General features: G+C 45.1%; 1 protein-coding gene across 7 annotated transcripts in view; it reads left to right on the top strand.

Annotated features, from left to right (window-relative positions):
- Positions 1-11,413, top strand: part of SSH2 (slingshot protein phosphatase 2) — a 241,628-nt gene extending 230,215 nt beyond the window's left edge. For all 7 annotated transcript variants that reach the window (XM_070225735.1, XM_023651643.2, XM_023651642.2 and 4 more), the window contains 2 exon segments: positions 1,371-2,205; positions 4,386-11,413. In XM_070225735.1, the coding sequence (XP_070081836.1) occupies positions 1,371-2,205; positions 4,386-6,476 (2,926 nt within the window). In that variant the 3' untranslated portion in view covers positions 6,477-11,413.
- Positions 11,414-12,167: the final 754 nt, after the last annotated feature.

Genomic DNA, 12,167 nt, shown 5'->3' with positions numbered 1-12,167 from the left:
CATCAGACCTTCTCTCCATAAAATTAACCTAAAAGATGGATGTGTGTGTGTGGTCTTCCTTTGGCTCACCTGCTTTTCCAGGTGTCACCTAAGCTTTATCGTTTTTATCCAGAGATCTGTATGAAAGGGGCTTGTACTTCATGCTCATCCTATTCCATTCTGTTAGCAACCCTTTTCTCCAGGTTTACTACCCTCATCTTCGCTTTCTAATTCGGGAAAGATTACCACCCTCCTCACTCTTCCAAGTCAGTGGTTAATCCTATATCAGCTCTTCATCCCAATTATGAGGACTTGTAATGGGCTCCAATAGAGTAGGTCTCTTTGTGTTACTTGGATACTGTTTTAGTTTTCTTTTTCTGGTTATTAGTGTGAAACATGCTCATTATTTTAAAAATTACAAAATTATAGAACTACTGAGTATAGAAAGTAAAGTCCTCCCTAAAAGTATTCTGCCTTCCTTGAAAGAAACACTGTTAACAGTTTGGTGATTTTCCCCCAGATATTTTCCTATACGTATTCTAACATGGGAACTGACCATTCCAAATGTGTTCAACATGCTTTTTCACTTAATACTATACCTTGGACATCATTCCACTAAAATACCTGACTTTTTAACAGCCTCATAGCATCTAAGTGTATGCACTGTAATTTAAATAAATCCTCTTTTTTTTTTTTGGTGTCTAATTTTTTAGTTCCACAGTGTTATAGCAAACGTCCTTATATGTGTATCTTTGTGCACTTATAGTAGTATTTCTCCAAGAAAAATTCTTAAAGGAAGATTTGCTGGTTAAAGGGTTAAATTTTGAGAGCTACTGCTAGATTTCACTCTTAAAAATTCTACTGTTCAGGGCTGGCGTAGTGGTTAAGTTCGCTCACTCCGCTTTGGCGGCCTGGGGTTTGCAGGTTCTGATCCCAGATGTGGACCCAGCACTGCTGATCAAGCCACACTGCAGCAGCATCCCACATAAAGTAGAAGATTGGCACAGATGTTAGCTCAGGGTCAATCTTCCTCACACACAGAAAAGAATCTACAATTCACATTCCTCCCACCTGTATATGAGAGGGCTTGTTTGGCCACACCACCATCAACACTGGCTGTTAGCAACCATGTTGGCTCTTGTCAGTCTGATAGGTAAAATATCAGATCTCAGATTTGTTTTTTGCTGTTTTGCTTTGTTTTTGTTTTTTGGTCTTTGTTTTGTTATTAGTTAAATTGAGCATCTTTTCAAATGTTTATTGCCTACATCCAGTGGGCATTAACAAAGCATTTGCAGGTTAAGATTTAAATTTATCTGGGAGCGATTTCCTGGGTGGGTGCTGATTGTGTTCACAAACCAGAGTAAAGTGTTTCCTGTGTATGTTCTCCACAGCAAACAGCGGCATAACAAGCTCTGGAGATCTCATTCAGATAGTGACCTCTCAGACCACCACGAACCCATCTGCAAACCAGGGCTAGAACTCAACAAGAAGGAGATCACCACCTCAGCAGACCAGATTGCCGAGGTGAAGACCATGGAGAGTCACCCACCCATATCCCCCGTCTTTGTGGAACATGTCGTCCCACAAGATGAAAATCAGAAAGGCCTGTGTACCAAAGAAAGAGTGATCTGCTTGGAGTTTACTTCTAGGGAATTACATGCCGGACAGATTGAAGATGAATTAAACCTAAATGACATCAATGGATGCTCATCAGGATGTTGTCTCAATGAGTCAAAATTCCCTCTTGACAATTGCCATGCATCCAAAGCCTTAATCCAACCTGGACAGGCCCCAGAAATGGCCAACAAGTTCCCAGACTTAACAGTCGAAGATTTGGAGACAGATGCTCTGAAAGCAGACATGAATGTCCACTTACTGCCTATGGAAGAATTGACATCTCGCCTGAAAGATCTCCCCATGTCCCCTGATCCTGAGTCACCGAGCCCCCAACCCAGTTGCCAGGCTGAAGTCTCAGATTTCAGTACAGATCGCATTGATTTTTTTAGCGCCCTAGAGAAGTTTGTAGAACTTTCCCAAGAAACCCGCTCCCGATCTTTTTCCCACTCAAGGATGGAGGAACTGGGTGGAGGAAGGAGTGAGAGCTGTCGACTGTCAATGGTAGAAGTAGCCCCTTCTGAAGTGACAGCTGATGACCAGAGAAGCAGCTCTTTGAGTAATACTCCCCATGCCTCTGAAGAATCTTCAATAGATGAGGAGCAGTCAAAGGTAAAAACTACCTTGATGGCTCCCCACCTCATGAGGTTCTCTCCGAAGACAGAATATTTGGGATTCTGCTGTGTTCACTTTATTTTTAATGTTGCTAAAGATTTAGCAAGGCAGTATAGGAGAGACAGTCTGACTGAGACTTTCCTTGAAAACTTAGGGTTTAAAAACTGTTTACATCAGTTTCCTTTTGTGAAATTTATCTTTCCAGGTTTTTGGTGTCATTGGAAGCACTTCTGAGGGAATGAGGGAAGAAGGGATTAGCCAAGACAAATGTCCTGGCTGAACAAGGAGAGGTCCCCTCCCTCAACCTCCACAGTTGAGATCGAATCTCACCAGTAATAAAGGGCAGGGGGCTCTTGTGCTGCCCAAGTGGGACCTGTCTCTCTCTGAGGAGATGGATTTGTTTGGGAAATTCTTTCTGTCTCAGAAAATTCAAAGACTAGACATATGTAAATGGGTGTTGGAGTAGCAACTGATTGCCATGCTATTCTTGCTGTTAATATGTTTCTGAATTGTTCCTCATAGACCCTGGGGTATTCAAGAATTGAGGGATGGTTTGGGGAAATGATTTGAGAGCCAACAGAATCCCAAGATTCCTCTTAGTGGCATATGAGCTCTTATGAGCCATCACAGACCAAGAAAAGGATCACCATATATCATCAATTCTAAGACTCACACTTATTCTCATTTTGACACTTCTGAAATCGGGATGCATCTTAAAAACAGTGATATCTTAGATCAGTGTAATAGAGTAGTTGGGAAGTAAATGATTTACTCTAACAGACTAAACTTTACTTAATGATTTCAGTGGAGCTGACTAGATTTTTGATCTCTCCTGACATCTGTCCACTTGTATTTACCACCTCGTCCATTACTCATCTGCTCTCTCTCTTCTGAACTACCCAGGCAATCATTGACTCTGCTTCTGTCTCCTCTCCCCAAAGGCTATGCCTCTGTTTCTTTTCTACTGGGAGATGAGAATGCTTGAGCTCTCCTTTGGACCAATGGGTGTAGCAGCTCTGACAGAAATAGCTTTTCTGCAAAGTCCCTGGTCATCTGAGCACTCTCTCCACAGCCCATGCACTCACCGGGCCTACTGTGGCTTCACTCCCAGTCTTGGCAAATTTGCCTCTGCCTGTTGTCCCAGCAGATGTCTCCCAAAGGCATAACTGACCTTGTTCATTTGTACTAGCCCTGCCTCTCTTTTGAAGGAGAAAGACCAGAACAATTCCTAGGCAAATGTCATACTTCGGAGGCTTATCAAAATGTTAACAAAATAGATTAATGATCATGATGATGCCACTTTAAGAGGTCTCCAAGGGCCATTTCCAGGTTTTGAAATTCCTATTCTTTTACAATAGGACTTGATTTTGCATTGGCCAATTTTCTTTGGCCTTGTTCTAAATCCATCTGGGAATTTGTAAGTGGTAGAACAGTAAAATGTCAGAGAGTCGCTGTTGCTAAGTTTGCTCAGGCACGTGACTGCATAAGCCAAGTAAACCTTTCCCAGAAGGAGCCATGTGAAACCTAGGAATTGTGCACTCAGGTACAGGGAGCCCTCGTGTGCTGGGATGCTACTGCTAGGAGAAGCAGTAGGAGCACGTGGATGCAAGTTGGCAAGACAGAAGAGAGAAGAGAGCAGTGAGTCTCCAAATCAGACATCAGATGATAGCCTCACCCGTCGTGCCCATCTAACACTGGGCATATTTAAGGTGGCCACTGAGCCCTTGAATGGAACTCTTCCCCTTGGTTAGGATCAAACTAGAAGTTGATAGGCCAAAGAAGAAAGATTTCATTTACCCTAGTATGGCCTAAATCCTTCAGGCTCATGGTCTTAGAAAAATAAGGATTACAGGAGCCTCCAAGGCTATTTGCTGTTCGTTTTTGGAGCAAGATACTGGGTTGGAATCCTGTTTGAGTAAGCAGAATAGAAAGCTTAGTAGACAGTGATACACCCTGTAACTAATTTTGTGTCTCTTCCTTTGATGAATCTGTTTTTGTCTTGTATGATAAAACAGATGGTCAGAGTACAGTCCCAGGCAGAGGACGGTCCCAGGCATTCCATGATTTGTGTCCTCAAAGGCAGAAGGTTCTGGATTAGAGGGTTAGGAAGCAGAAAATCTGGCATTTTCAATTAGACTATGATTGGTCATAACCATCACACTTTTTTCTCCTCTTAGGCAATCTCAGAACTGGTCAGCCCAGATGTCTTCTTGCAGTCTCACTCAGAAAATGTGATGTCGGTGAAAGAAATCGTCACTGAGATTGAATCCATCAGTCAAGGAGTTGGACAGATTCAACTGAAAGGAGACCTCCTATCCAACCCATGCCATACACCAAAGAAGCACACCGTCCATGAGCTGCCCTTCGAGAGGGCCCAGGCCCTGGAGAACAAACCTGGAAATCTGGAGCAGAATGAGGGTTCCTGCACAGCCCAGCCCGAACTAGCCAAAGACTCAGGGAAGTGGGACCCAGAAGGCTGCCTAACCACACACTCATTCACCTCAGAATTGGAAGAAGAGGAACCAGCTGAAGGGGAACAAGAGCTCTGGGGCCCAGGGATACACCCAGGTGCCAAGTGGTGCCCTGGGTCCGTGAGGCGAGCCACCTTGGAGTTTGAGGAGCGCTTACGGCAGGAGCAAGAGCACCATGGTACTGCCCCTGCTTGTACCTCATCATCTACTCGTAAGAATTCCAAGAATGATTCTTCTGTGCCAGACCTAGCACCAAAAGGGAAGAGTGATGAAGCCACCCTAGAACATTCATTTGTCCCCAAGGAACCAGAGATGAACAAGGGCAAAGGGAAATGCACTGGGTCCGAGGCTGGCTCACTACCCTATTCTGAGCAAAATGCCATGATTCCAGCACCTGAGCCACTGGAGTTTCACCCTTTGCCTGCTCCTCAAGAGTGCCCAGGGTCAGGTACTAGAACAAAGCAGGAAGGAGTCCTGACAGAGCAGAGGACTGTGGTTTCATGCCAGGGATCTGAGACGCAGGCAGTCCCTCTTCCCCTTCCCAAGAAGATAGAAATCATTGAATATACCCACACAGTTACATCACCCAATCACTCTGGGCCAGGGGGTGACATAGTCACCAGTGAAAAGAGTAGGGAGCAAGGACTGAGGAAAGTGAAAGTGGAGAAGTCCATTACTGTCCTCTGTGCGTTGGATGAAAATCTGAACAGGACTCTGGGCCCCAACCAGGTTGCTCTGCACCCCAAAGTGCTACCTCTGCCTCGTTCTTCCTCTCCTGAACACAACAGGCCCACCAACCCGACCTCAACCCTGAGCAGTCCGGAAGACTGGGGCAACAGCCCGGCAACAGCCCTGAAGACAGCAGCGCCTTTTGTTAGTCACACAACCCACGTACCATCTGCCAGCTTGGATTACCTGCATCCCCAGACTGTGGTTCACCTGCAAGGCTGCACAGAGCAAAGCAGCACCACAGACAGCGAGCCCTCTGCAGAGCAGGGCAGCTGGGAAGGAAGTCAAGAGGGTCCCCTCTCCAGTGGCAATGTAGTGCCATACAAGGGCTCCCAATTAAGTAGCGAAGACCTAAGTTTAATTAGCAAACTTGGTGACAAGATTGGGGCGTCACAAGAAAAACTGGACCCATCACCTGTAGCCTCTCGACTCCCACAAAGCTCTAGTAGTGACAGTGTACAGTGTCTCAGCCACAGCCCCAGTGTGGTGAAGGAGAACGCGAAAGAAATTGAGTCCCAAGCAATTTGCCAGGTAGGGCTCACCAAACCATCCCAAATCAGGCGTTCAGCTTCCCTCGCCAAGTTAGGTTACCTGGACCTCTGTAAAGACCGTCTACCAGAGAGGGAACCTGTGTCCTCTGAGTCCCCTCATCTCAAACTGCTTCAGCCCTTCATCAGAACAGACTCAGGCATGCATGCCATGGAGGTCCAGGAGCCCCCAGAAAACTCAGATGCCTCCCAGAACCTGGAACCCACCAAGTATTTTGTAGAGCAACTCAGAACAACAGAGTGTATCGCACAGAGCAAGCCAGTGGAGAGGCCTCTGGTGCAGTATGCCAAAGAATTTGGTCACAGTCAGCAGTGTTTGCTCCCCAGGGCAGGACCTGAATTGACTAGTTCTGAAGGAGGCCTTCCTTTGCTACAGACCCAGGGACAGCAGTGTGCAGGCCCAGCTCCAGGGCTGGCTGTGGCGCCCCGTCAGCAGCATGGCAGAACTCACCCCCTTAGGAGACTGAAAAAAGCAAATGATAAAAAACGGACAACCAACCCCTTCTATAATACCATGTGATTCTGAGCCTACACATGTGACTTTCTATAAGAAATGTTTGTAAAAGGGGCAGGTGTAATATGTAAGGAACATGCACTTTATTGGTTAATTTTATAATATTTGTTGTCATTTTACTGTTCTGGCGCATGCAGGGTTTGGGCTTTTTCTCTGTGTGTGAGAAAGAGAGAGAAAGAGATTGATTTGGACAGCAAGACCATTTTATCATTTTTTATTTTTAGAAAATTCAAACCTCAAAAAAGACTCATTTTCATAGAACACCTTTATCAAAGTCAAATTGCTGTTTTTCAGTCAACTGCCACCTGCTCCTCATTTTGCCCTCTGAAAAAAGGCATGCTTGCCTGATTGAAGAAGGAAGCAGATGGGGAGGGTGGGGATGAAGCTAGAAATTGGAAGTGCTCCCTGGGCCTGTGTGATGATGGTTTGGTCTCTAGACCTGATGCATCGGATGGGCTGAAGGACAGCCAGACAGCACAGTGTTCTCAGCCTTGGTCCCCAGCCCATTGGAGTTCCTGAAGTGGGCAGGTTCTGCTTTGCTTTCAAAGGGGGTCTTCCAGAATCCATTTCTTCTGGTATTCCATGAAGAAATGATAATGATAATGGCTGGCTTTGTAAGCTTATCAAGCAAATCCATTTTTTCCTAGCAAATAATTTTTAATTAAAAGTGAACTTCCGCCCCAAATGAAACCTGAGGGTTCTTCTGTAGGGGAAAGCCTAAGAGAAGGAGGAGGTAAAGTCAGGGGTGGGGAGGTTACTGCCCAGGATCTTCTGGGTCGGTGGGCTCCCCACAGGTGGTCATCCTGGCTCTCCCTGCCAGGAAATGTGCTCTGCAGCATCCTCTCAATCAAGACAAGTTTGAACAACAATAGGGACAAGTTTGAAAAACAGCAATTGAAAGTCAGTGTGTTCTTGTAAAATGAATACATATGTAGGGTTTTAACCCTTCCATTACTTGAATAATTCTGTGGGCCTTCTGAGTTTAATGGCCATATTTTTTTCCAATTTATTTTCCTCCCTCATGTTGTTTCTCCCAGTGCTGCCTATTTTTTTTTTTTTAATTTCATAGATGACCTTTGAATTGTTACATGTGTATAACCTCCATTGAATGCAAAGTTTTCTTTTCGATATTTTGACTGTTAACACTTGACATAAGTTCTTTTTTCTTTTCCTGGAAGATTTGTCATTTCCTTAGTTTATATGCAGTATTTATGTACATAATGTTGACGCTTTCTTAGAATGTTTTGTTGTTGACGTTGTAGGGTCTTTTTGATTTATTTTCTTAAGAACGAGTAAAGCTGCAACTGGAAAACACAGACATCAGACTCGGGGGTGCTGGTAGGAATCTGTAGAGGTTGGCAGTAGTTTTGTTTAAATGGAGACTAACCGCCAGCTCCTGCCAAATTATGCGTTAGTAACTTCCTCCTCAGAGAAACCCCTAAAGGCTCCCATTAGATCACAGTTTGACTGAAGGCTGATTTCTCTTGGAGACTGAACTCCCAGAACGTTATTTGCCCATAGCTAAACCACAGCCAGGGAGCGTGTACAAGTGTTACTGCTGCCCAGGGTGGAAGCTCCTAATGGGTCAGGCTGAAAAGCTGCAGGGAGGCCTCGGCCAAGGGCTGGCACCCTTAATGACTCCATTTAGGATGCTGCTGCTTTGCTGCTGTAGTGGAGCACCTGCCGCAGCCTGTTTGAGCTTCTTACAGAAAGCACATTTAGCCTGGAACGAAGCACCTCTGCAGTTCGTCACAACTGAGAGGTTTGCAAATTTGCTTTCTGTTTGCTTTGCTTGATGTCCACACTGCTGAGAGATTGACTGAGTGCAGACTTGGTTTAGGTTTTTGGTTCATCACAGCACCAAGAGGAAAAGACAGGTGCACAGACTGTCAAGGTGATGTCAGAGGCCAGAGTGTGGTGGGGGCAGGTAGTAGGATGACCCAAAGGAGAGAGAAAAAGTGGACTGAGGCCACTCATAGGTGCTCAAAAGGAGCTGTGAATCCAGTTGCCATAGAAGCTGTGGTTGGGTCTGACATCACTGCTGGGAGGTGGATTGGACAGAAACCTGCTGTAAGTGTCTTTGTGGTGTAGTAATTATATGTACTTCTGCTGTCCCTGAATAGTTTCTGTAAATGTTCAAATGTATCATCCACAGACCTTTGTGATTCCTGGATATTTAATGTGTTGTAAAGTGTTTTGTTAGGTGGTATGTCCCAGCGTGAGGAGGCTTGCAAGACAGGGCTGTGAATTTCCAGGGCTCACCCATCTAGGCTGCCCTGTCTTGTTGAGGCAGTTCCGTCACCAGTGTGACGGGGAAAGGACAGGAAGTAGTGGCAGGGGTGGGGAGAGGAGGATTTGCGTGGAGGTGAAGAGAATGGTCTCCACTCACGCTAACCCCTGGAGATGACAGCATCCCTCACATTAAGCAGTACGAGCAGGATCAACAGGCTTGCACTGTTCTCTCTCTCCCCTGTGACTGTGTTTAATGCTCACTCTCACTGCATTAAATAACAACAAAGGTGGGGAGGAAACCCTCTAATGCTGTGAAGAAAAACTTTTTTTTTAAGAGTAAATGGTCTTGCTCTGCCTTCCTTTTTTTTTTTTAACTTTCTTTTCTTTTCTTTTTTAATAATTTATTTTCCTGCCTAAATAAACATCCTCTACACAGGGTCTGTAATTCAGCCATGCCATGGGGTTTTGCCAGCCCTCTCAGACTCCCACAGCTGAGTGGTCTGTGTTACTTACATAGCAGAGAGATGTCCAGAGAAAGTGCGTGACGAGCTGTCAAGGACTTTCCAGACTTTCTTCTCTCCAAACTTTTTGATAATCTTGGGTGGCCTATTTCCCATTTCTGTTCATGGAAAACCCAGACCCAGAACAGCAGGTCTAGTCGATTAACAGAGATGAAAAGGAAAAGTCTAATAGATGAATAGAAAAAGTCTTGACCTCTTACTCAGTGCCTCTCTTTAGCTTTATTTTGAAAACCATCATAGTTGACTCTAAATTTCTCTGGAGGGGTGTGTGTGTGTGTGTGTAAAAAGAGTAACATTTTGGTGCATGGGGTAAAAGCCCCAGGAGCACACAGATTTTGAGCTGTAATCTGCATGGTTACCTGGTCGGTAGGAAGGAGAGAAACCCCAACCGTTTCCTGATTTTAGAAACACTTAGGAGTAGTGTATACTATAGTAGAAAGGTAGTACTGTAGTGTAGTAACATTCGTCTCTCCTCATTTTGGTTGCCTTTCAGATTCTGAATGTTTGGGATCATTCCTAGCATCTCAGCCTCTTCAGGCTCTTTATCTAGCATTTTCCTGGTTCTGTACCTTTATCCCAACTGGTATTTCCTCTTTCTCATTTTGGGAACTACTAAGAGCTCCAAGAATTGCCTGAGGTTGACAGCCTAGGCTCGGAGGTCCCTTCCTGCTAAAGGGCCCTAGACAAATACTGTTGGATAGACATGAAGCTTCTGAGACGTAGCAGCTCACAGAAACATTCACCTGTTCCATCTGAGGATCTCAGTTCTGAAGTGATCTAGACATGTTTGGTAAAGATGTTTTTGTGGGAGTTGTTTCTCTTTTTTTCTTTTAAGAAAGAAAGCATTATGCAAAAAAGGTCACTTTTAAGGGCATTTCAAAATTTTTAAATAAAGCCATTCTTTGGCTTTTTGGACAACTATTTGTGGATACTGTGTTTACATTGTGGGTATTAAAACGTGCATCATCTTGATGGCCGCTCAATCTCCTCCTCTTCCAGGCACCCAGCCCTGGCTGTCCCGTGAGTCCTCACACAGAGCATGGCCATAGCGGTCAGCCCTCATGGGTCAATGGGGAAACCTGGAGCTGACTTCCATCTGTGTCCTGCACTCCCATCCAACACTCTGTATGGAAATAGTTGTCATTTTCTCAGTGATGGCGTCTTATAGTGATGGTCGTAATGGTGAATGGCTAGTGTCGTTTTTGTTTCATTTTGTTTTGCTTTTTGATGGTGGATGAGATGAAATTTTAGCTCTTTCAGCACCAATCCAACTTAAAAATATCTTGGACTTTGTTTTCCCTTCCAAACTAAAAGATCAGGCATGTGTTAGGCATAAATGTATTTGCTGCCTCAACTCATCCGACACCTGTGTTAGGAAAAAGCAGGAAGCTGCACACTCCTAACCCTTCTCGCCGGGCTGGGGTCCTTTGATGCTATGGAGAGTGACTGCAAGGTGCTTCAGTACTTTTCCAGCCCGGAAGTGGAGGGTGACTGGGCCTGGCTCCTCCTGTGGAAAGAGAACCAGCCTCATTTTCTCAGTGCCCCAGAGACCTAGGACAGGATTTCTAAACTGGAATCATCCCCCATTGGCTTGAAGATGCCTCAAGGGGTATATGACTGTGCTGCCATCTGTGTCCTCACAGCGACCCTGGTGGCAGCATCCTGTATACACATGCAGAGCTTATACCCAGGGCTTAACTTGAGCTGATGACCCAACCTGAAAACTGGGGAACCGGCCCTGAAATGTTTCCCAGCCAGTAAGCCCACAGGGAATTGTTTGGTTTTTATGTTTTACTGGATTTTGGTTTGCTTGGCATAGCTTAAGGTGCCTTTTTTTTTTTTCTTTCTACTTTATTTTGTAAGACTTGTTCTAAATGTGGAAAGCAAGTCCAAAAGACTCTCCCACTGACTGTTACCTTTACCCCAGGCCACCCCAAACTTTTATGCTCGCATTTTATTAAAAGCAGGTGCTCCCTGGAATCTCTGGGACCTTTTTGAGGCATTTGAAGCAGAATATAGAGTGGTCTCATCTCCTTCCTTAATCTTCCTGGTGGTTGGGATGTTCCACTTGTATCATAGATTTTTTTATTACTGATGTGCTCCGCTGTTTTTAAATGTGAACTTGTGCGCAAATGTGCAGATCCAATGTTCTTGTTACAGATTGAATAAATTTTTATTTTGAAGATGAAACACGTGTACTTGATCAAGTGCAACAAAGGAGGGGGGTGCTGGAGAAGGTGGAGGGGTTGGAGGAGAACACTGATGATAAACGTGGAGCAACTCTCATTGGTTGATTCTCCATCAAGCACACCCTTAAGAGAGAGCTTAGCTCTGGGGGAAAAAAAACACAACTTTCTACCTCCCACAAAATAGACTAGATGGGAAATAGGATCACTAAAGATTATTTCAGACAGTGTGGCTCCGGTCAAGTGACCAGGCTGGGAATTTGCCTGGTCAAAGAGGCTCTTGCCAAAGCCACCACCTGAATGTTTGGAGAATGAATAAGCAAAGGGACCAAAATCCCTCTGCCATCTGTGGTACGGAGTGACTGCTCTGGGACAGCTGCTGTGACCTGCCCCAGCAGGAACTGGGTTTCTTGGGTGAGTGACCTCTCTGGTCACTGGTGAGACAGAGCTCACAAGCTTTCAGCACAAGCCACCTCAGCTCACTGATAAGGTTCTAGAAATGGAGCATGACTTTCCAAAGAAGTAAGAGCTTTCAACCTTTCCTGCCTTTAGAAGACAAGCATCTGATGTCAATAGTGGAGGAAGGGAGGTGGGGCCAAAGGGCAGTTCTCTGAAACAGGCTGGGGTAGGGGTAGAGGTTCCCCACTTCTCTCACCCCTCCACAGACCCATCACGAGATATTTAGTGGTGCCCTTGATCGCACACAAGGCAGCACTACTATCTAGGGAAAGCTCAGTTTCTAGTTTCCAAATTACTAA

The sequence above is a fragment of the Equus caballus genome, chromosome 11, assembly GCF_041296265.1.
Source record: "Equus caballus isolate H_3958 breed thoroughbred chromosome 11, TB-T2T, whole genome shotgun sequence".
Lineage (NCBI taxonomy): Eukaryota > Metazoa > Chordata > Mammalia > Perissodactyla > Equidae > Equus > Equus caballus.
The sequence above is the reverse complement of the archived record's forward strand: the minus strand, read 5'-3'. Positions and strand labels throughout refer to the sequence as shown.